The sequence below is a fragment of the Macrobrachium nipponense genome, chromosome 2 (genome assembly GCF_015104395.2).
Source record: "Macrobrachium nipponense isolate FS-2020 chromosome 2, ASM1510439v2, whole genome shotgun sequence".
In the NCBI taxonomy this organism is placed as follows: domain Eukaryota; kingdom Metazoa; phylum Arthropoda; class Malacostraca; order Decapoda; family Palaemonidae; genus Macrobrachium; species Macrobrachium nipponense.
The window spans coordinates 52647325-52673462 of NC_087201.1; the positions used below are offsets into that span (position 1 = coordinate 52647325).

At 41.8% G+C, this 26138-nt stretch overlaps 1 protein-coding gene across 3 annotated transcripts in view; it reads left to right on the top strand.

Moving 5' to 3' along the window:
• LOC135220577 (kelch-like protein 5) overlaps positions 1–26138 on the top strand; it is a 162703-nt gene that overhangs the window by 51708 nt on the left and 84857 nt on the right. For all 3 annotated transcript variants that reach the window (XM_064257825.1, XM_064257823.1, XM_064257824.1), the window contains exons 2-5: positions 3480–3727; positions 24355–24516; positions 25398–25594; positions 25852–25968. In XM_064257825.1, the coding sequence (XP_064113895.1) occupies positions 3526–3727; positions 24355–24516; positions 25398–25594; positions 25852–25968 (678 nt within the window). In that variant the 5' untranslated portion in view covers positions 3480–3525. The remainder of the gene's footprint in view (positions 1–3479; positions 3728–24354; positions 24517–25397; positions 25595–25851; positions 25969–26138) is intronic.

Here is a 26138-nt window from a genome sequence, read left to right on the forward strand (position 1 = left end):
TAAATTGGCTTACCTGTGGATGTATCTCTTGGTAGAAATACCACCTTTTCTGTAACTTTTCTCATTCATCTGCCTGAAGAGGGAGACAGCAGTCTCTGAAATATAGTATTATCTCTCTATATTTTGGCATTTTTATATGCTCCTTTTAGTAGATGGAATTCTGTTGTAACAACATTTTTACCAGTTATATATATACACACACATATATTTATGTATGTATATATATATATATATATATATATATATATATATATATATATATATATATACACAGTGGTCCCCCCGTATTTGCGTTCTCTGGATTCGCGGACTCACACATTCGCGGATTTTTCTTTGGAACCTATCTAGAAATTATTCGCGGACGGACTCGCCTATTCGCGGAATTTTCCGACAAAAATAATCACTAATTAGTGTATTTTGATGTTTATTTTCATGACTAAATATATTTTTATGATACAAAGATTATTTACTAATTTTCAAATATTAATTTTGATTAATACTGTATTAAGTTTAATAAGTTTAAATGATATCACATAATAAAAATAATAATTCTCTCTCTCTCTCTCTCTCTCTACTACAAAGATGTATGTTTTTTGTATGATAAATAAATGATTTACTATTTTCAAATATTAATATTAATTTATACAGCAATAATATCAATTCATTAAAGAAAATACCTTAGTGAATTAGTAAGATTTTAGCTTATAAATTTGAAAAATTATGGAAGAATGAAGGAAATCCCAGTCTTCTTTATTATGTGATATCATTAAACTTACTAATACAGTATTAATCAAAATTAATGTTTGAAAATTAGTAAATAATTTTTGTATCATAAAAATGTATTTAGTCATGAAAATAAACATCAAAATATACTAATTAGTGATTATTTTCGTCGGAAAATTCCGCGAATGGGCGAGTCCGTCCGCAAATAATTTCTAGATAGGTTCCAAAGAAAAATCCGCGAATGTGTGAGTCCGCGAATCCGGAGAACGCGAATACAGGGGGACCACTGATATATATAATATAATTTTCTAGATTTCATATAATTTATTATAATATATATATATATAATATTATATCCATATATATATAATATATATATATTATATCTAATATATGATATATATATATATATATATATATATATATATATATAGTATATATATATATATAGTATATATAAGTATATATAATACACACACACACACACACAGGCATTCCCCGGGTTACAGGGGTACAACGTAGACTTACGATGTTCTGAGGTTACAACGCTTTTAAATTATATTCATCAGAAATTATTTCCAGGTTTATGACATGTTCCAATCTGACGGAAGAAATACGACTCCAAAATGCAAAATAATCAATATTTTAAGGGTTTTTGATGAAAAATGTAATAATAATGAAGTTTACATAGTTTTGAATGCACTCAAAGCATTAAAAGTATGGTTTTCAAAGGATTTTTTACGATTTTCTGGCTTATGATGCGTCTCAAGAACGGAACCCCTGTCGTAAGCCGGGAATGCCTATATATTTATATATATATATGCCTATATATTTATATATATTATATAATATTATATAAACTAATATATAATATATATATAATAATATAGATATAATTAATAATAATATATATCTATATATATATATAATATATATATATATATATATATATATATATATATATATTATAATATATGATATATATATATATATATAATATATATATATATATATATATACTATATAATATTATATATATTATTATTATATATATCGTATATAGATATATATATATTATATATATATAAGTATATATATATATATCATATCACAGTACCGTGATTCATATACACATATCGAGCTATAAATGTCCTTTAATATCTAATTCGCTCTACTTCGGCAAGGGTGGGCTAAGGCTTCACTGCCAGTCCTGGAATTAAAGATGTCGATGGTTCATGCCTGTTGTCCAGCAATTCTATTATCGCTGAATAAATTCCCCTTTGGTTAAACATATATGAAAATATTAATTCCGAGGTAGAGCGAATTAGATATTAAAGGACATTTGTAGCTATATATATATATATATATATATATATATATATATATATATATATATATATATATATATATATATATATATATATATATAAGTCTATCACATTACCGTGATTCATATACATATATTGAACTATAAATGTCCTTTAATATCTAATTCGCTCTACCTCGGAATTAATATATTTTTCATATATGTTTAACCGAGGGGGGAATTTATTAAGCGATAATAGAATTGGCGATTGACAGACACGAACCATCGACCTCTCAATTCCAGGACTGGGGCTTCACTGCCAGTCCTGGAATTGAGTTGTCGATGGTGTTTGGGTCTGACGATCGCCAATTCTATTATCGCTTAATAAATTCCCCCTCGGTTAAACATATATGAAAATATATTAATTCCGAGGTAGAGCGAATTAGATATTAAAGGACATTTGTAGTTCGATATATATATATATAATATATATATATATATATATATATATAATATATATATATATATATATATATATATATATATATATATACACTATATATATATATATATATATATATATATATTATACAGGCAGTCCCCGGGTTACGATGGGGGTTCCATTCTTGAGACGCGTCGTAAGCCGAAAATTGTCGTAAGCTGGAACCTTGTCAAAAATCCTAAGAAAACCTTACTTTTAATGCTTTAGGTGCATTCAAAACTATGTAAACTGCATTCTTATTGCATCTTTCATCAAAAAAAAACTTTAAATATTGGTTATTTTGCATTTTTGGTGTCATATTTCATCTGCCAGATCAGCATTTGTAGGCGTCGTAACTCTGGAACATGCGTCGTAACCTTGGAACATGCGTCGTAACCCTGGAAATAATTTCTGGTGAATACAATTGAAAAGCGTCGTAACCTCGGAACGTCGTAAGCCGAGACCGTCGTAACCCCGGGGACTGCCTGTATATATATATGGATGTATGTATGTACTTATGTATTTGTGTGTAGGGGTGTGTGTGTGTGTTCCAGCATAACTCTGAAAAATGCATTCAACCAAACTTGGCATACATGTTACTTACTATCTGGGAGAGAATACTGTGAGGGTAAGACATCACTGGCATTAAAGGGGTTGACGTAGAGAATAAACAAAAACGACAGATATTATAGATACAGCAGTGCAATCTTTTTGATGAGATCTTTGAGATTTTTAAAATTCAACTAATGGGTTTTGTTAGACAGCTTTATTGTAAGAGTGATTTGTTTTGTTCTTAAAGGTGTAGATGACTGTAAAGTAATACATGAGCATGATTCAATTAGTTCAGAATAAAGTGTTCTAATTATGTGAGTTTCAATAATTATATTGGGCTGGGTTTGTAAAATGTTTATTTTGTATTTCAATATAGTTTCATTTGTTTTTGAGAGGTTATTTTGGTTTTCTTGTCAGATATTTTGTGAGCACACCTTCGCCTTGTCTGGGTATAACCTGCAGGATGAAGGAAGCAGAGCGATCTCCCTCGCCTGGCATCGGTAGTGGTCGCGCAGGACCCCGTGGGTCAGTGGCATCACTGAGCTCCTTAGGAGGTAGTGTTCACGATGAACTCTTCCGATCACCAAGGCATGCAGAGGCTGCCTTGCGCCGCATGGAAGCATATTACAACAGAGGCCAGTTGTGTGATGTTACGCTTGTGGCAGGTTAGTAGAAAAAAAGATATCTGTAAAATTGTATTTCATCCTTTTTCAAAATTTTTTTTACATTGTTTTGTTTTGCTGTTCATAGCTCAGTGTTCCTGTCTGATCCCAGTGCTTTCTTTTAACTTTGAAGTTATTTCTCTGTTCAAGAAATGAATTTTTGTGAAAACACAAGCCTTCCATTTTACTTATGTAATGACACCAGGTAGCCAAGGAAGAGTCAACACTTTTCTGAATTATGAATATGTAAGTGAAATATTAATTATGTTAAGAGAAATCTATCATTGGGTTGTTATCAGTGATGTACAGCTGGATATTTTCACCTGTTGTTCTACTTGTGGTATGGGAGAAAGCAAGTGCTTTTCATTTTCTTTGCACTTTCTCCTACTTCAATTAATGTGGTATGTATGTATACATATGTAGACTTTTTTAGGTATTTTTTTTACTTGCCATGAAAAAGTGCCTAGAGCAATTACTGCCAAACAGAATAGTTACTCATTTTTGTTTTGGATGTAAAAAAGAAACTATAGTATGTACTACTATAGGTGGTAGGGGTCAATTCCTAGCAAACAGCCAAAAAAGAGCAATAGTAGTGTACATTTTTAATACCACTTGGACGTTTTGGCTTTAACACAGTTAACCATTTTCAACCTAAAATAGTAGCTAAACAAAATCATAAAATTTTTTATACTTGTAAAATACAAAATCAAAGAAAGGTCCACACTTGAGGCCATGAAAAAAACCTACTTAGAAAAAAAAACCTAGTGACTTAAAACTACATAATACAACTCAGTGGATTACAATAGCTAACAAAATTAAGAAAAACAAACTCAAGAGAAGTAAAGATACCAAGTAAAACACAAGACTAAGAAACATTAAACAAAGGAAAATTACACAATAGCATGTAAATTAGCCTAATGACTGGGAACCAAGAGCAGATAGAAAATTAGTAGATTATAGATAACGAAAAGGAAGACTGATCTTGGGGACTGCCTTTACGCTAAACAAAGTCAGTGTATAATTCCATCTTATTATGTGTGGTTTATGGTGCACATCAGTTCAAGAGACTTAGCAGATTTTGTTGTTGTTACTGGAAAAGGATATAAATACTTTGATGTCGCTTGCTGGCAGATGTTGAGATCCTGAATAGGGAAATTCTGACTTTATAATAGGGGATTGCAGAAGTAGGTACATATACAGTAAATATCACATCATTGTCATAATACATTTATAAAAAAAGAATACTACATACAATATAAATTGCATTTATTTTACAAACAATTGAATATTGTAAATAAATGTAATAACATCCACAGCCTTAATCCCTCAGATACTCAAACTGCTTGCTATTGATATTCACACACTCATCTAACTAAGAGTGGACACTCATGCACACTCTGGATCAGAGGTCTTTATCAGCATCAATCCCCTGACAAGCCTGAAAGATGAACTGAATCATGTCATACTTTACATATTCCCCAAAAAAAGAAGTCCTTAGAGGCTAGATCAGGCGAGTGTGGCAGCCAGTCGATAGGATGGCTCCTCAATGTTTTGATCCACCTTTGGAAAATTCTTCGTCAAGTAGTCCACGCATAGTGAGTGCAAAGTGCAATGGCACCCCATCTTGCTGAAAGTAGAAGTCATTGTCTTGATATTGTTCACATAGCTGTGGTATTTTTGCATCCTTTAAAATGTTCAAGTACGCAGCTTGATTAATAGTTGTGTGCTGAATAATGAGTCCAATGACACTTTGCAATAAAGCCCAACCCATGCTTTCACCCAGGTTGATTGAGTTGTTTCTTAACAGTGATGTGAGGTTTTCAGTTGCATAATACACACAGTTGTGACGATTAATGGTACCTGCTAATTTAAAGTTTGCTTCTTCTGACCACACGATTTTGCATAGAACACATTTCTCCTTTACGAGTTTTTGCAAAATTGGAAACACTGATCTGTGTTTCCTTCCAACAAACCATACATCAATTGGGGTGTGTACATTTTTGGTCCTACATGACGCATGAAGCAACCCAGTGATCTGAATTCAGTATCAGGTTCAGATGGCACCCTGTGTTTTGATGGGCTCCGAGACCATTCTTGGTGTACTCCGACTCTGCAAATCTGTGAAGTGTGAGGTATATCATGGCAAGATAACTGATTATAAAAAGGATCAGGACAGAGAGTCAGAGAAAGATGTGGTATTAGATAAGATAAATGTGAGGAGATGCATGTTAGATGCAAGAACTCCACATATGTTTTTCTGTTCTGAGATATATCAGAAAGTCTGCTAACTGCTGAATAGTGGTACCGAGTGGAGACACGTTCCCTCTACGACACCAATCACAGTATGCTGACCACTTTCCTTGGTATACTGTCGCAGATGATTTTCTGATATTACCTGCCATCTGAGTTGCTGCTTTCTGCGAAAACCCTCGCTCTCAGAGGAGATACTCCCTGGATCTCACAAGTGTAATTTTAATTCTACCGGTTTCCAGCTTGGCGCTAGTAAATCCTAATGTTAAGACCTCAGGTTTGTTAGTTATGAAAAATACAAATTAGTTACAAATTTGGTATTTTTAGAAATTTCAACATTTTTTTACTTCATGACTTTCTCATGATCTTAAATGGAAAAGTAAAGTCCACAGTAGTATGTATGTAGTATACAGTGGACCCCCGTATTCGCGGGGATGTGTGCCAGACCCTTCCCGCGAATAGCTAGAATCCGCGAATACTTAGAAACCCTATAAAAATGCTGAAAACTGCCCATTTTGTTAGTTCAACTCAAGAAAAACTCACTAAAAATGTTTATAGCATCTGGGTTTTTCAAGTTTTATCACAAAAAGTGCATTTAATCATGAAATTGATATGAACATACAGTAATTTGTGGAAATTTCTCATAGAAAAATACTGCAAATACACAAATTTCCCATGAATCTCTGAGAACCCGAATACTGTAGTATTGATATAGTATACTGTACCATGTATAGGAAGCTTTGCCAACTTGATCAGTTGCCCTCTTAAGCCTGAATAAACAATAATACATTTGGGACAATATCTTTGAAAAATTAAAAAAAAATGGATTTCTGGGCTCAGCTCGTGTCGGCCTATGAAATATCCTTAAGATCATTATTTCTAGGTAAAATTAATCTAAAATTACCAGAGAAAAAATAAAATCAAGAAAATGTCAGTAAAACTGACTCGCTCACTCTATAAAAGAAGTGTCGGTATGGGAATAGAGGCGAGTGGGATCACTACCACGAGTCATTTACCATTTAGACCTTCCAACATAAAATCCCCACCAGAGAGAGCTGATACTAAAGGGTGATGCGGCCGCTACTACTACTACTACCGACGCCATGGACAGCAGCGCCCCTAGCGGTCATCCTTAATCTTTAGCTTTACAGCGCTAGGTGCATTTTTCCCTTGTGTTGTTTTTTCACGGATTATTACCATCAATTTACGATGGAACGAGCTGCAATTGCTTCGGCTAAGTTAAGTGCCTCATAAGTAGTATTTCCTGGTATTTCAGTCTTCCAGGGACCAGTATTTTCCTTTTATAGGTCATATACGGTCTCCCGGTTGACTCGTGGCGGCCGTGTGCCGCCTCGTGTTTTAAGATTTCCCGGTCTCCCATACTGGGACATCTTATGCTTATGGGCTTTTTATATTTACGTTCATCGTATTATTACATCGTTTTTATAGCTATGACACAGCCCTTTTTACCATTTCTCTTAGTTTGGTATTTAGGGCTATACTGTGTTTTCTGGCCCAGCATCCCAGCTCTTGCTCTTCATCGGCTACCGCTGGCTCTGAGTAGTCGACTGTTCTTCGGATCAGTTCGCCTCCTCCTGGGCTTCTTTTTCTTTTACTAAAAGTGTCTTTTCCTCCTTTACGATGTATTATCAGTGTTATTTAGGGTGTTAGGCTAGCCTAGGTGCTTTGTGCCATGTGTTGGTACAGTCTGGTTCACGTGGCCCCTCTGTGGTTGTGTTTCTATCGCGGCTTAGGCCACCTGCGATCACGTGTCCCTTAGCACCTTACCCTTCCCCTTCCCTCCCTACCAAGTGATAGGGAGGGGTCTGGTGGATCTCCTTGGTTGTCACGACAACCACCGTAGCCTTCCTCCCTCTCCCTCCGAGGAGGCCTGGAGCTCCATACCAGCTGGGGTATAGGGCGACCACTTGTCTCGGGTACCGGGTTACCGAGCGGGTAGTAGTAGCGACGGGGGGGGTAGGCCACCCCCCCTCTCTCTCTTCCGCCGTGTGTACGCCGGGACACCCCCCCCCCCCCCCCACCATTTCCCCAGTCCCACCCTTCCCTTACCTTAACGGACGGAGCCTCCGCTGAAGCCCTCCTTCGGTTATAGGTCCGCTTGGCTCCGCCAGTGGGTGGGGTGGGAAATTACTAGTGGTCTGTTGCTTGCCTACTATATCCTGTTTTTCGCTACCGGAGGAGAGCTCGCTCCTTACCCGGGCACTCCTCTAGTAGACGGAAAGTTTTTATAACCTCATTATATACGGATATACCCTTACTATTACGGTGACTTTTAGTTTTAATTTTATTTTATTGTAACTATCTCCGTCGTTCTCCGTCGTGGTTTCATGGCTCCTCACCACTCCTGGTTGGAATCTTTTTCCTGCTCCGGCGTAGCCTCAGACCACCTCCAACCGCCTAGTTAACCACACGTATTACGGCGGGGCTCTGGTTTAATCTAACTTACATGCTCCGGCATGCAGCGGAGTATTTGTTAGGCTGTAAGTGTGCACCTGATACTCATGTATCTCTCCACTTACAGGCTATCAACTGCCAGGTCCCAGGTTGCAACGCGACGTTGTACGACCCCTGCGCCCATGAAGAGTGTAGGACCCACGCCCCGTGTGCCACCAACCACAACGGACTGATCGTTTGGCACCCGGAGGCTTGCACCATCTGCTATGACCTCGTGAGTCAGCTTTTGGGTGGGGTAAGTTTACTCCTGGACATTTTCTTCGTCTTATTATCCACTAACCCTTAGTTTTAAGCTTCTTTAAACCGTATCTCCGCCGCTAGAAGCTTCATATCGCCTTCTCTTCCAGGCTGCCGCCGTGAAGGAAGTCGCCCTGGCAACCCTGAAGGCTTGGGTGGGCGGCTTCGGGAAGAACGCCGCCAAGGGCCAGCCTTATATGCTCGATAAGAAGCTGGCCGTCCAGATCTTCCCCGGAGGCAAGGCGACGGGGTATGTGGACCCCATCTTGGCGGCCCTACTCATAGCCTCTATTCAGCAGGAGGTGCAGCAGACGTTCGGGTCCGTCTCTACGCAGGAGCCGGTCCCAGATGTGGCCAACCTGGACCTGAATATCGAGCCTATGGCGGTAGGGGCAGAGGATTTGTTGGTTGAGGTAGGTGTGTCGGGCGCCCAAGGTCTTTCCTTGGATGCTCCTGGATCTTCTTCTCCTGTTCCTTCTTCCTCTTCCTTCCAAGGCTTCACGGGATCAGAGATCCCTGCTCGCTCTCCCGCTCTCTCTGTACCCCCGAAGGTGAAGGTGAAGGGACAGAGAGAACAGAAGACCTTACATAAGACGACTTCTAAGAAGTCGTCGTCGTCTTCAGCTAGGAAGTCTACGACTTCCTACGCAGACGCGGTGAAAGCAAAGCCTAGCTCTTCCTATTCTAAGAGCTCTAGAAGCAAGGCTTCTAAGGAGAAGGCTCGCGCTCCGGCCGAGCCAACGCCTTCTCCGGCATCTACCGGATCTACTCCGGTAACTCCTGTTGGGGTGGCGGGACCGAGCTCTTTTGATCCCACCACTTTCTCAGCAGTAGTGATGCAGCAAGTGGGAGAGATGGTTGGCTCTCTTGGCTCCAAGTTTGAGCAGATGTTTGCACAGCTGTCAAACACGATTAACCAGTCCGGTCAGTCTATCCAAGACCTCTCTAACCGAGTTAGAGAGCACGACGACCGCTTTGCTGGCCTCAACCAGGCCCCTCAGCCAGGCTCCCCTGTAGCAGGTACTGGTCTCTTACAGTTACCTCCTTATGAATCCCTACCAGCCTTCTCTATGGATAACCCATGGAGAGTGGCCGCTTATGCCCCCTTCAAGGACGGCATGATTTCTATCCCGGAGTGTGGAACTCGAAGGATTGAGGACTTCGAGTTCTACCCTCCCGGACTGACTCAGCCTTTCATGGGATATTGTGCTAGGCTGACCTTCACTGCTACTCAATAGAGAGGATAAGATCTCCCGAGAGACTGTGCTATATAGTAGGGATCATGCACAGCGGGAATGGGTTCACTGCCTGGAGGATTGGGACTGTACCAACACCAAACTCCAGGCATTCAAGAGTCCCTTTACTATCTTCGCTACGGAGGAGGAGGCTTCTCTTCCGTTCGCTACTAAGGTAGTAGAAGCGACTCTTCAGGCAGTCCTTAAAGACGAAGCCCCATGCCACAGTTGAGGGAGGTGGAATCTACATCTCCGCTCTTCCCGGCCTTCGGAGAATTGTGGGAGAACTTACCTGCCACTTTCTCAGTAGGTAAGCTGAAGCCAGACTGCGCGATGGATCAGTTTGGCGAGAAGCTTCCAAGACTGCCTGATACCCTTATTCAGGCAGAGTTTGATGCCCGTACAAGATTTGGGAGGTCTCTTAACTCCCTTATCATTACGGAGATGGCTGCCCTGTCCTACGCTACAGAACCGTTGTTCAAGATACTGGCTAAATCCCAGCTCCAGACGGTTCAAGCCGATGCTTTTGACTTCTTCTTAGCCAGAAGGAACTGCCGAAAGCATGTCTTGCAGGAGGCAACTATCAGGCATGAGCCTAATAGACTCTTAGCTTCCAGCATGTGGGGTGCGGACCTCTTCCCAGAGGCCTCTGTGAATGAGGTGCACCATGAGGCTGCTAGGCTTAACCAGAGCCTTAGAGCCAGATGGGGCATCTCTTCCAAGAGGAAACAAGAGACCGCCCCTGCTGCTGGTAAAAAACTAAAGAAGACAGGTAGAAGGTTCCAACCTTACCAGAAACAACAGCAGCAACAGCATTTTGTTCAGGCCGTCCCAGTTACACAACAGGGACAGCCGTCAACCTTGAAGCAGACACAGCCTATTCTCCTGTTGTCTCCTCAAAGTCAATCTTCCACCTCTTATGCAGTCTCGCCGGCCTTCAATTCAATGTATGAAAGCCAGGCCTACCCAACCTTCAACAGGTTCTCTAGGGGTAGCAGGGCGAGAGGCCACTTTCGCCAGCGTGGCACAGGAAGAGCTGCAAGAGGCAAGCACTTCAGAGGAGGGCGCGGAGGTCAACCCGCTCAACAACAGTGAGGCTCCCCAGGTAGGAGGGAGGCTGTTTCCTCTTCCGTCACAGGTGGCGGGGGTTCAGCAAATGGGCACAGAGCATGGTGTCCAAAGGATTGGGTTGGAGTTGGATCAAAGATCCTCCTCCAATCAAATCATTCTATCAAGTACCATCAAAGGAGTTGACAGATTATGCGGAGGAACTCCTTCAGAAAGGAGCTATTGCGAGAGTCTAGCATCTAAAATTTCAAGGTCGCTTATTCAGCGTGCCAAAGAAAGGCTCAACAAAAAGAAGGGTAATCTTAGACTTGTCAAAGCTAAACTCTTTCATTCGTTGCGACAAGTTCAAAATGCTCACCATCTCGCAGGTATGGACCTTACTTCCCCGTGGGGCCGTCACAACCTCTATCGATCTTACAGACGCATACTATCATATCCCTATAGCCAGACACTTCCGTCCATTCCTAGGCTTCAAACTAGGAAATCCAGAAGTTCTCATTCAAAGTGATGCCCTTCGGTCTGAATGTAGCCCCCAGGGTATTCACGAAAATAGCAGAAGTGGTAGTTCAACAGTTGAGAACTCAAGGGATAATGGTAGCAGCATACCTCGACGATTGGTTGATCTGGGCACCAACGGTCGAGGAATGTCTCAAAGCCATGAAGAAGGTAGTACAATTTCTGGAACATCTGGGGTTCCAGATAAACAAATCGAAATCCAGACTCACTCCGGAGTCTCAGTTTCAGTGGCTAGGAATCCAATGGGATTTGTCTTCCCACAATCTGTCAATTCCAGTGGTCAAAAGAAAAGAAATAGCCAAGTCTGTGAGGCAATTTCTCAAATGCAAACAAACATCAAGGAGAAACCAGGAAAGAATCCTAGGTTTCTCTTCAGTTTGCCTCAGTGACAGACATCCTCCTGAAAGCAAGGCTGAAAGATATAAATCGAGTTTGGCGATCGAGAGCAAACTTCAAATCTCGGGACAAGTTGTCAGTAATTCCACAGATCCTTCGCAACCAGCTCCGGCCATGGACAAAAGTGAAGAATCTTGCCAAATTGGTACCCCTTCAATATCCCCTTCCAGTGTTAACCATTCACACGGATGCCTCCCTGTCCGGTTGGGGGGGATATTCTCAATTCAAACAAGTTCAGGGGACTTGGTCAGTTCAGTTCCGCCAGCTCCACATAAACGTCCTGGAAGCAATGGCGGTATTTCTTACCCTGAAGAGACTCCTTCCCCCGAAGAAGTCTCATCTAAGACTAGTTTTGGACAGTGCAGTGGTAGTACATTGCATCAACAGAGGAGGGTCCAAATCCAAACACGTGAATCATGTCATGATAGCCATCTTTGCGCTAGCAGACATGCACAGATGGCATCTGTTCCCCACTCACCTGGCAGGGGTAAGAAATGTGATAGCAGACGCTCTGTCCCGGTGGTCAGTCCCTCTGGAATCAGAATGGTCCCTAGACGACAGGTCATTCCAGTGGATATGCCAGAGAGTTCCAGGCCTCCAAGTAGATCTCTTCGCCTCACAAGCGAACCACAAGCTCCCTTGCTATGTGGCCCCCAACCTGGACCCTCTGGCCTATGCCACGGACGCCCTGTCGTTAGACTGGAATCAATGGAGGAAAATCTATATATTTCCTCCAGTGAATCTTCTTTTGAAAGTCTTGAGCAAGCTGAGGACTTTCAAGGGACTAGTAGCTCTGATTGCTCCAAACTGGCCAAAAAGCAACTGGTATCCTCTGCTTCTGGAATTGGGTCTCCGACCTCAACGGATTCCCAATCCCAAGTTGTCGCAATCAGTACAAATGAGGACTGTGTTCGCTTCCTCAGGAATTCTCCAGACCCTAACTTTATGGACTTCATGAAGTTTGCGGCTAAAAAAGATGCTAACATTGATCCACAAAACATCCTCTTTCTAGAATCAGACAAAAGAGAGTCAACTATTAGAACAATATGACTCAGCTGTTAAAAAATTAGCATCCTTCCTGAATGAATCAAACACACTACAACCATGACAGTTAAACTTAGCTATATCCTTTTTCAGGTCCTTGTTTGAAAAAGGTTTAGCAGCTAGCACTATTACTACTAATAAATCGGCTTTGAAGAAAATCTTTCAGTTTGGTTTCCAAATAGACCTAACAGAATCTTACTTTACATCTATTCCCAAAGCCTGTGCTAGACTCAGACCTTCTCAAAGGCCTACTGCAGTTTCATGGTTCTTAAATGATGTCCTCAAACTAGCCTCAGATACTGACAACTCGTCTTGCACATTCATGATGCTTCTTAGAAAGACGTTATTTTTGTTAAGTCTGGCTTCAGGAGCCAGAATTTCAGAACTGTCGGCTCTATCCAGAGATGCGGGTCATGTGGAATTTCTCCCCTCAGGAGAAGTTCTACTTTCCCCGGATCGTAGCTTTTTAGCAAAAAATGAGGATCCCCTTGCAAGGTGGGCTCCTTGGAAAGTCATCCCACTTCCGCAAGATCCTTCTCTCTGCCCAGTATCAACTTTAAGAGCCTTTCTATCTCGTACATCCTCTAGATCCTCAGGTTCTCTCTTTATGAGAGAAAAAGGTGGCACTTTATCAGTGAAAGGAATCAGACAACAGATCCTTTACTTCATTAAACAAGCCAACCCTGATTCATTTCCAAAAGCACATGACATCAGAGGAGTAGCCACCTCAATTAATTACTTCCAACATATGAACTTTGAGGATCTTAAAAAGTATACTGGATGGAAATCACCGACAGTCTTTAAACGTCATTACCTGAAGTCCTTGGAATCTTTAAAAACAAAAAAAAAAAAAAAAAAATTTTTCTTGCAGTAGCAGCGGGAAACATTGTTTCTCCTGATACTGCACAGTAGTCGTAGTATAGATCCAGGTCTCCTTTCTACCTACCTTGTCCAACATGCTCACCCTATTGCCATGCTACTCGGGATACTCTAGCCTTAGCCGCTAGAATCATATTGGTGGATTGTCCCTTATTTTTTTGCTAGGGACATCCACGTTATTTGTACATATAATGTACTTCAGTGTTTCTACCCTTATTTTTTTTTATGCTAGGGTAGAACACAATGAGTTTGTATATTTTGTAAATATCTTAATTAAGTGAATCATTCTATATTGTCTTTGCCATTACACTATTATGTATCACCATGTCTAATATAAGTTAATTTTAAGTACTTTATATTGATTGCTTTCTTTACCATGCCATTGTTTAGTATAAGTTAGCTTTAAGTACTTTTGTTTGTATACTGTAATGTCCCTGATTCACTTATATTATATTACCTTTTTTACTATTGGGTTTCATTTGTCCTAATTCCCATCTTGTCTGTTTCTCTGGTACTATTTCATAGGCCGACACGAGCTGAGCCCAGAAAAGGGATTTTGACGTAAGGAAAAATCTATTTCTGGGCGATTGGCTCGTGTCGCCAGCGAAATATCCTTTAATCTATTATTTCTAGGGTAAATGTACTAACACATACCAGAGAATAAATAAATAAAGAAAAAGGTCAGTACAACTGACTCGCTCACCCTCCCAGAGAGTGTCGGTATGAACACTATGGCGAGTGAGACCACTACCACGAGCCAAATGCCAATAGAATTCTCCCACTACAAAATCCCCCAAGAGGGGAGCCGACCCACAGAGTGGGCAGCACCTACTACTACTACTCCATCCCATGCTGCCGACTGCTGCGCCTCTGTGGCCATCCTGAAGTTAGCAGACAATCTTGGCGATGGGATGGGTAGGGCGGGATTTCGCTGGCGACACGAGCCAATCGCCCAGAAATAGATTTTTCCTTACGTCAAAATCCCTTTTTCTGGGCTCAGCTCGTGTCGCTGCGCGAAATCGTACCAGAGAAATAGCACAAGATTGTAAAGAAATTTAACAAAATATAAAGGGTCTCAAATAAAAGTTAAAATAAAAATAAATCAATATAATTGCTAATAAAGATACATATACACAGTGATACAAATAGAAATATTACTTAATTATACTTAATGCTAATAATATTTCTTAACTTAAGGTAATATACTATATACAGGAGAAATGTCATATATGTACAACAATGGTATCTGTGTAAAGCTTATGTATCAAAACAATCCAAAGCAATTAATATAAAAGTTGAATAAAACAAACTCAACAATAATAAAATATAAAAGAATGTATATGACTTAATATACAAAACCCGTAACCATTATAATAAGATGTATCTCCTAGCATAAAAATAAGGAGATGAACATCCACGAGATCAGTAATCATCACAAATGTGAGTGTCCCTAGCAAAAAAATAAGGGACACCCACTATAACATCATCAAAGCAGCTAAGACACAAGGTGATCGTAAATGAACAAGGCAGGAATAGACGAACTGTTGGGTGAGGCAGGTAGAAAGGAGGACTGAATCTTCTACTAAGGATTAGTCAGAGTCAGGGGAAACTATGTTACCCGCTGCAACTGCTGAAAATTCAGGGCTTCCAAAGACTTAAAGTAATGACGTTTGAACACTGTCGGTGATTTCCATCCAGTATACTTTTTCAACTCATCGAAGTTCATATGTTGGAAATAGTTAATTGAGGTGGCTACTGCCCTGACATCATGTGCTTTTGGAAAAGAGTCAGGATTGGCTTGTTTAATGAAGTACAGGATTTGTTGTCTGATGCCTTTAATAGATAAAGTACCACCTTTTTCTCTCCTAAAGAGAGGACCCGATGAGGATGAGGAGTCCTAGATAGAAAGGCTCGTAAGTTGAAACTGGGCAAAGAGATATATCTTGTGGAAGGGGTAGTACCTTCCATGGTTCCCACCTCATCAAAGGATCTTCATTCTTAGCTAAAAAGCTACGTCCGTGAAAGTAGTACTTCCCCTGTGGGAAGGAACTGAATATGATCCGGATCTCTGGATAAAGCCGACAGTTCTGAAATTCTAGCTCCTGAGGCCAAGCTTAATAAAAATAAGGTTTTTCTTAAAGCATTATAAATGAGCATGTGTCATTATTGGTTTCTGAAGCCAGTTTTAGAACATCGTTTAAGAACCAAGATACTGACGTAGGCCTTACAGAAGGTCTAAGTCTAGCACAGGCCTTGGGAATAGACGAGAAGTAGGAATCTGTTTTAAGTCTATGTTGAACCCAAATTGAAAAATCTTTTTCAAGGCTGACTTGTTTGTCGTAATTGTGCTAGCTGCTAAGCCTTTTTCAAATAAGGATCTGAAAAAGGATATAGCTGAATTGATTGTCATGATCTTAATATCTGATTCTTTCAGGAGGTTGCTAACTTTTTGACAGCAGCATCGTACTGTCTCAAAGTTGAATCTCTCTTATCTGATTCCAGAAGAGAATATTCTGAGGGTCAATATTCGCATCCCTTTTCGCTGCAAACTTCATGAAATCCATAAAGTTAGGGTTTTGAGAATCCCTGAGGAAGCGAACACAGTCTTCGTTTGTACTGACTGGGAGAGCTTGGGATTGGGGATCCGAAGAGGGCGGAGACCCAGTTCCAGGATGAGAGGGTACCAATTGCTCTTCGGCCAGTCTGGGGCTACTAGAGCCACTTGACCCTTGAATGTCCTGAGTTTGTTTAACACTTTCATGAGAAGATTCACCGGAGGAAAGACATAAATCTTCTCCCAGTTGTTCCAATCTAGAGCCAGGGCGTCCGTGGCATAGGCCAGAGGGTCCAGGTTGGGGGCCACATAACACGGGAGTTTGTGGTTCGCTTGAGATGCGAAGAGATCTACCTGTAGACCTGGAACTCTCTGAAGAATCCATTGGAACGAACTGTTGTCCAGTGACCATTCCGACTCTAGAGGTACTGATCGGGATAGAGCATCTGCTATGACGTTTCTCACTCCAGCTATATGGGTGGAGGAGAGATGCCAACTGAACTTGTCCGCCAGGGAGAATATGGCTACCATGACATGATTTAGATGACGTGACTTGGAGCCTCCTCTGTTTATACAATGTACTACCACTGCGCTGTCCAGGACTAGTTTTATGTGGGAGTACTTTGGCGGTCGTAACCTTTTTAGAGTCAAGAACAGTTGCCATTGCCTCCAGTACGTTTTATTATGGAAAACTGACGGAACTGAGGTGACCACGTTTCCCTGAACCTTTTTGAACTGGGAATATCCTCCCCAACCGCTTAATGAAGCGTCTGTGTGGATAGTGATCCCTGGAGGAGGAAACTGAAGGGGCACTGACACCGATAGGTTCTTGACTTTCGCCACGGCCGAAGTCGATTCTTTAGAATCAGAGGGACTGAGGACAATTTGTCCCTGGACTGATATTTGCTCGTGAGCGCCAGATTCTGGTTAGGTCTTTCAGTTTGGCTTTTCATTAGGATGTTCGTCACTGATGCAAACTGGAGAGAACCAGGATCCTTTCCTGAGATCTTCTTGAAGCCAGTTTGTGACTCAGAAATTGCTTGACTGACTTCGCTTATTTTCACCTTCCTCTTGGACGATGGAATCGACAGAGGTATGGGAGGAATAGATTCCATTGAATGCCTAGCCACTGAAAGTTTGACTCTGGAGTGAGTCTTGATTTGGTCCTGTTTATCTTGAAGCCTAGATATTCCAGGAACTGAATCACTTTCAGTGTTGTTGCTTTGTTGCATTCCTCGACTGTTGAAGCCCAGATCAACCAATCGTCGAGATACGCTACTACCATAACCCCTTGCGATCTGAGTTGTTGAACAACTACTTCCGCCAGCTTCGTAAACACTCTGGTGCTACGTTGAGCCCGAAAGGAAAGGAACTACCTTGAAGGAGAATGTCTGGTCTCCTATCTTGAAGCCTAGATAAGGACGGAAGGTGTCTTGCCAATAGGGATATGATAGTAAGCGTCTGTAAGATCGATAGAGGTGGTGACGGCCCACGGGAAGTAAGGTCCGCACCTGCGAGATCGTGAGCATCTTGAACTTGTCGCAGCGAATGGCTAAGTTTAAGCGGGACAAGTCTAAGATTACTCTTCTTTTTTGTGAGCCTTTCTTTGGCAACGCTGAAGCCAAGCGACCCTTGGAAAATTTTTAATGCTTTTGACTCTCGCTATAGCTCCTTTCTGAAGGAGATCCTCCGCATACTCCGTCAGTTCTTTGGAAGGAAGTTGACGGAAAGGCCTGGATGGAGGTGGGTTTGTTAACCAGCTCCAACCCAGGCCTTTTGACACAATGCTCTGAGCCCACTTGCTGAAGTTCCACCGGTGGCGAAAGTGAAACAGCCTCCTCCTACCTGAAGTTCTTCATTGGTTCTGGTAACCTCCTCGGCCTCCTCTGAAGTGTTTTTCCCCTATTAAAGGGCCCTCCCGATCCTCTCCCACGAAAGGAACGCTTACCTCTGCCTCCCTTACCCGAGCGGTCATACTTCTGTGAAGATTGACTCCGAAGGCTTGATTGTAGCTGGAGAGATGGCGTAAGAGGTGGAGGGCTGAGGCTGAGGGGAGATCACGTAAATTGGCTGTGATTGAGCCTTTGAAGTGGAAGGCTGGGCTGTTTGCACTAAGGGAACCGCCGGAACTTGTGAGAAAAGCGTGGAGGCTGCTTGTTTTCTGGTAGGGCTGGAAACGCCTGGGTTTCCTTTGCCTTTACCTCTAGCTGCAAGATCTTGCCTCCTCTTAGCCGTAAGGCCCCAACGGTCCTTAAGGCTCTGGTTCACCTCGTCGCCTCTGACTGGACTTCCTTCACCATTGCTTCTGGGAAGAGATCTGCTCCCCAGATGCTCGCACGAGAGTAACCTATTCGGCTCGTGCCGAATGGTTGCTTCTTGTAGGACATGCTTCCTACAATTCGTCCTAGCAGTGGCAAACTCAAACATATCTGGACTGTACCGTTTGAGTCAGGGATTTGGTCATAAGTTTGAAAAGTGGCTCTGAACCATAGGCTATGGTGGCCACCTCGGTCATAGCCATAGAATTAATCGATCTGGCTAATCGCGATTTAGCGTCAAATTCAGCCTGAATAAGGCTATCTGGAAGCCTGGGTAGCTTTTCACCAAACTGCTCCATAGCACAGTCCGGTTTGAGTTTGCCAGCTGAGAAGATGTTCGGTAAGGTCTTCCCATAATTCTCCGGCTGAAGGAAGTAACGGAGATGTAGGATCTGCTTCCTTCAGTTGAGGCATGGGGTCCCCCTTCTGGGCCGCTGGAATGGTAGACGTCGCGATCTTTGTCAGGAAAGGGAGCGGGGTACTCTCATCCATCGTGAAGATCGTAAAGGGACTCTTGAAAAGGTTGGATTTTCGTATTAGAACAATCCATGTCCTCTAAACACCTGAGCCATTCTCTTCTGAGCCTGGTCACGTGAATAGAGGGATGGTCTCCTTTGGTACCCTATCATCTCGAATCATGGCTGAGGCGGTGAGCCTTGCGTAGCCGATGAACGGAGGTCTCTGAAGGTCTTCCCGGGTAGAACTCGAAGTCCTCTATCCTTCGAGTTCCAAATTCCGGTATAGAAATGAGTCCGTCTTGGAAGGGGGCGTATGACGCTACTCTCCACGGGTTTGTTCATCGAGAACGGAGGTAGAGAGTCATACAGGGAAGCTGGGCTCCACCTGCATGAAAGGTGGAGGAGAGGCTAGAGGAGCTTGGCTCAGTCCGGCTATAATGGAGTCTTGAGAAGTAATCCTATCCGACAACCGAGAGATCATTTGTTCCATGCTACTCTTTAAAGACCCAACCAGGTCGCCCACCTGTTGCAACAGGCCAGCATTGGAGTCCAAAGCCGGAGCTGCTGCGGAGGTGGAGGGGTGGCTCTGAATTGGAACCAAGGGTAGCGGAACTGACGACTCTGCCGGAGTGAGATCTCTCTCTGGAGGATTTACTCCTCGAGGACTTAGAGCCGGACCCAGAAGCTTTAGATCTGTCTGCTCCGGGATTCCTAGCCGGAGACTTACGAGAGGAGGATGACGCCGAAGCCGTCTTCTTAGACGACGACGACGTCTTTGTCAAGGATTTCACTGCTTGACCCTTGACCTTGGGTCTAACCGAAGCGTCAGGAGGAGTATACATTCATCACCCGTAAAGCCTTGGAAGGATGGAGGAGTTGCAGGAGTAGAAGAAACAGTTACGCCCAAGGGTATCCTTGGGTGTCCACCTTACCTACCTCGACCAACAGGTCGTCTACACCTACCATAGGTTCTACATTAATATCCAACGTCGCGACTTCGAGGAGATGTCCTGGCCTTGGTCAGTCAATGAGGCAGCCAGCTGTTTGCTGGATGAAGGCGGTTAGTCGGGGTGCGCCTCTACTGGGTCGACGTATCCTGTCGCCTTGCCTCCGGGGAAGATTAGTACCGCCAACCTTTTCTCCAGGATGTAGGGCATACCCTTGGCGGCGTTCTTCCCGAAACCGCCGACCCAGGCCCGCAGGGTTGCCAGTGCGGTATCCCTCACTGCCGGCGCCTGGAAGAGAGGGTATCGATTAGATTTAAGAATAACTTAAAACTAAAGGTAAACTTAAAGCATAACTTAACTTATAGGGGCTATAAGGCCCCTTGAATTTTCCTTAAGTTAGAGTGATTAATGCAAACTTAAGCACTAAAACAGATGCGGACCAGCTACCGGAGATGGAATACTTACCCCGTCTAACAGCTGGCTCACCAGATCGTAACATATGGTACACGTCTCATGGTACCAGACCTGGATGTCCCCGTGCGGAGTCGCGCATGGAGCATGGGACCGGCAAACTTCGTGTCCACACGGGTCCTGAAGTGTGGCGGCGCATCCCGGATGCTCACAGTTGGTGGTCTGTAAGTGGAAAGACACATGAGTATCTTAAAGAATATCACTTACAGGCTAAAGGACAGAAGAACTCCGTTGCATGCCGGAGCTCGGAAAAAATTCGGGCATAGCCCCTCCCTTACTAGCCATGAATAGGCTATAAACCCCGGAGGTATCCGGTAAAAAAGAAGGGAGGGGGAATGGTTTAAGGTACTTAAAATAAACTGAACATCTTAAACCTAAAAGCTCGAACGTACCGGACTAAGTCCAGTGCGAGGCGGAGTGATAACTCAGTGAAACGGAGAGGTTAGAAGGGACCGACTGTATGCTCCGGTCCACCCCGTGGGGTAGACTTAGTACCTTTCCGCTAGATGCCAGGCCTCCGGTGGTAAAGGAGCCCTAGTAAGGTGGGAAAGAGCGGGGGCATACAGACTCGGGCTAGTAACGGAGCGACGAAGTAGTAATGGAGAGGGGGAAAGGCCAGTCCCCCCCCACCTTACCATCCGAACCGGACCGAGAGCCGGAGAGGTCGAGTCCAGTCTGGGTCTGTCCCTCGTCCCTCTACCCCCTCCGCCTGGGGGGAGAGAGGGAGGCAGGCTCGGGTATGCGGAGCGAGCATGGGCAGGCCTAGCCACCCCCTCCGACTCTATGGAAGAGCGGGAGGGGGGAAAGGTGACTGGACAGGCGTCTGGCTGCCTCGTGATCACATAGTGACCACGGGGCGATAAGAACAACAACTAAGCCTAAAACAAAACCAACTGATCAGCGAGATGCTATCGGGCAGCAACCGAGCTGACCAGCCGGTAACAAAATAAAGGCCCAATAGGCCGCAACCTAGGCTAAGCCGAGCCAGACGCCTGACTAACCTAACAATATCACATAGATAATAAAATGAATAATAAAATGAAAGAAAGAAAACAAAAATAGTAGGAGAAAAAATCCAGGAGTGTACGACTAACCCGAAGGCAAGTCTACCACTCAAACAAAGCTAGTCGAGGCCGATACTAAGAGCCGCTAGGGTACTGGATAGAAGAGCCTACATAAGGTAAAAGACATGCATGCATGACAAAACCGTGTAGACCTTACCCTAAACAAAGCGGATAATAAAATAGAGCGTACAAAGACAGGGGATGCTCTGGGTATGGGCGACCCAGAACGGACCCATCACGAGGCAGAACCATGCTGCCATGCTCGACCTAGAGATCGTATTTATACCTAAAAAACGGCAAATACGTGCTCAGGGCCGGAAAAAACAAATAGCAATAAACACTGAGTACTTAACTTAGCTGCTGCGATGGCTGCACGCTCCATTGTAATAAAATCCAAAAGAAAGGGCACAAAAACACAGAGAAGAAAATGGCACGTGTGTATCGTGTGCGCTAACTGAAAAGGATGGCCACCAGAGGCGCAGCAGTCGGCAGCATGGGATGGAGTAGTAGTAGTAGGTGCTGCCCACTCTGTGGGTCGGCTCCCCTCTTGGGGGATTTTGTAGTGGGAGAATTCTATTGGCATTTGGCTCGTGGTAGTGGTCTCACTCGCCATAGTGTTCATACCGACACTCTCTGGGAGGGTGAGCGAGTCAGTTGTACTGACCTTTTTCTTTATTTATTTATTCTCTGGTATGTGTTTAGTACATTTACCCTAGAAATAATAGTTAAAGGATTATTTCGCGCAGCGACACGAGCTGAGCCCAGAAAAGGGATTTTGACATAGGAAAAATCTATTTCTGGGTGATTGGCTCGTGTCTGGCCTATGAAACCCACCCTGTTTCTTTTCCTTTACCCACCCTACAGGACAAGATGCTCGTAGTAGTAGTAGCGGCCGCATCACCCTTTAGTATCAGCTCTCTCTGGTGGGGATTTTATGTTGGAAGGTCTAAATGGTAAATGACTCGTGGTAGTGATCCCACTCGCCTCTATTCCCATACCGACACTTCTTTTATAGAGTGAGCGAGTCAGTTTTACTGACATTTTCTTGATTTTATTTTTTCTCTGGTAATTTTAGATTAATTTTACCTAGAAATAATGATCTTAAGGATATTTTCATAGGGCGACACGAGCCAATCACCCAGAAATAGATTTTTCCTACGTCAAAATCCCTTTGTTATTCTTTCAAGTAACTCCAGAATTGCTCAACAATCAATTAGCAGATCTTTGAGAATATTGTGGCACAGTATAAGCTGACATTTGTGCCATGACGTTCCCAGAGAATTTTTAATAGACTATAGAGCAATTCTGGAGTTACTTGAAAGAATAATAAGCTGTTTCTTCCATTTTCCAAGATTTTGTCCTAAATGTAGTATATTAGTATTTCTTTGTTTATTTAGGCTGAAGAGGCCAACTGATCAAGTTGACGAAAACTTCCTGTATGTAGCAATATACATACCACATACATACTACTGTGGACTTTCTATTTTATATTTTAATTTCAACATTGTATGCAATCCCTATTTACTGCTATTGATAAAAATATAAATATAAATGTTCAGAATACATATATAGTAATACCTTGAGATATGAGCAGCCCAACATGAATTTCTTGAGATACAAGCTGCAACTCGGTCCATAATTTTTGTCCGAGATAAAAGTGGAATTCTGAGATACAAGTGTTTCGGGCGGCTGCTGCTAGTTGGTGAGCACGGGTCCAGCATCAGCACAACCAGCATCTCATTCATTCTTGTGTCACCCACAGAATCAAGTCAGATTTTGTGCACTGTACTTGTTTTTTGCATAATTTTTGCATTTTTACTGAACTTTTTTGTGCCAAAATTGGGGCAAAGAAAGTATAAAAGGAAAGTGGTGAGAAAAAGAGAATGATGTCAACAGAAGTAAAGCAAGAAATAATTGAAAAACATGAGCATGGTGTACGAGTGATTGAACTGGCAAGGCTGTATGACCACAGTACATCTACAATTTGTACCATCTTTAAACAAAAGGATGCCATCAAGTGCAACACCAGCAAAAGGAACTACAATTCTGCCCCAATTAAGGACAAATATCCATGAAGAAATGGAGAAGCTTCTGCTGGTGTTGGTGAAAGAAAAGGAGCTGGCAGAAGAAACAGTGTTGGAAACTGTAATAAGCGATTAGGGGCATGTTATTTACGTCGACTTGAAGAAGAAAGTGCATTCCTTTTTTACAATTAATTTTTTTGGTTTCATTTCAAGTAAGGAAAGTGCAGTTTTAGTTTTATTTAAAGTAAAGAAAATGCAATTTTAGCTTGAATTGTGTTAGGAAAGTGCTGTTTTAGTTTACGCGTCTACAATGCCTGCATCGCTTACAGAATGAATTAAACTCATATCTCAAGGTATTACTGTACGTATATTGAAGAGGGTGTTTAGAAAACTATTCTTAAAATAACTGTGTAAAGTCTTTAGAAGTGTGTCTTTTTCTCAGGTACCTTTCAGCTTTAATTATTGAAGCATCGAAAATGTCTTGTCAGAGGTATATCTGTCTCACAAGTAATGTTATTGGACTTTAGTGTATGAAACACAGCTTTAATCTTGCTGTGCAATTATATTTGTGTCATAAAAATTACTGCTGTAAATGAATCTTTACCTGTTGTGTATAATTTCAGTGGTATCATTTTTAAATTCATGGACTGTTTCCACAGTACATACTTATTATGATAACTTTGCTTTACTTCAGGCAATCGCCGCATTAGAGCTCATCGTCTTGTGCTGAGTGCGGCTAGTGACTACTTTGCAGCTATGTTCACATCCCCAGTCCTTGAGGCTACACAGGAAGAAGTGGTCATGAGGGACATGGACTCTGATGCTTTACACATACTTGTGAATTACTGCTACACAGGTGAATGGCAGTGCATACATTCTATATTGTACAAAAAGCTCTTGCTTCAGCAACCCTAGATCTAATTACTGTAAGTGAAATGATTTCCTAAAAAGGGTTTCACCTTGTTTTTCATGGAAGTAAAGAGGATCATCTTTTCCAGTAGAAGACATCTTAGTTGGTTCAAGATCCTGTAAAAGAATCTTATTTTTGTCATATTCATGGAAGCTACTAACTGTTATCTCATAGGTCATTTCAGAGTTTTTGTTAAGATGTGTGAAATATGTGAAAAAAAGTGCTCTGTTTCCTACTAAACTACTATATTGAATCCATGATTTTATTAGGTGACTATTTTAAAGAATTTTATTTTTGTATTGGATCTTCCATTATGTTAAGTACTTTTAACACGGCTTCCTCGCCCAGAAATAGATTTTTCCCACGTCAAAATCCCTTTTTTTCTCTTAAGTTACAAATTGAATATTTTTCGTTTCTTTAAGCTCCCCTCTCTGTAAGATGAACTGACAGGAACATTGATTAATAGTGTTGTTTGCTAATGCTTAAAGGATTATTAAAGATAATAATTAAAATTCTAGTGCTGTTTAAGGCAAAACTTTTTAAAATTTCTTTGGTAATGATCATGAAGTTCCCATGGTTGGCTTCCATTGTAGATGGTACTAAAGGTTCTCTTCCAACTCATCTGTCAAGCTTCTTTACCTGTACCTTGCTAAATCATCACCTCTCAGTTAATAATGAATAGTTTGTGTGAGCAATATGAGAAAGTAGAAATGTGACTCATTGGCTTCTTTAATCAGTTTATAATAGTGTGTCTGAAATTTTTTGGAACTTATTTGCTGAAGTTAATTTGGATTCTTGTTTTTCTCAACTTATTGCATTTTTTCCAGGCACACTTGAACTTAATGAAGACAACGTGGAAGTTGTAATGTCAACTGCCCACCATTTGCTTTTGACGGAGGTGGTAGATGTTTGCTGTGACTACCTTACAAAGCAGCTCCATCCAGCAAATTGCTTAGGAATTCAGCTATTTGCTGATTCACAAGGTTGCTCAGAGCTCCATCGTGTAGCTTCAACTTTCACCGCTGTATGTTCTAGTGTTTTTGGTAACATTGGAAATTTAAATGTTGCCAGATTAAGTTTTGAAAATATGATACTAATTTATTATTTATCTTCCTTCTCATAGTACATTTGGTTAATAAATATTATAAGTCAAATTTCATGAACTTGTTATCTTGTGTTGTTAAAAGCTAACCATGTGAGCAGTTTTTATACTTTCTTAGCTCTGTGCAACCACAGTAGATGCTCAGAGTTGATTTTTGTATGTTACTCTTGGTATTACAGGAACATTTTCAAGAGGTTGTGCAACACCAAGAATTTGTCCAATTACCAACAGAAGAAGCTGCAAGACTCTTGGCCTCAGATGATCTTGATGTTCCCTCAGAAGAACTTATTTTTCAGGTAAGATTATCTTTAAATCTTTTAAAGTGAAACATCGATGTTTGTATAACTTTTAATTGCAATGTTTGCATAGTGAGCTTAAATTTTAGTTTCTCAGATCACTTGTGCAGGTAGAGGCACAGACAAACAAGGTTGGTCTAAAAGGTCAGAGTATTATTTGAAGAAAGTTA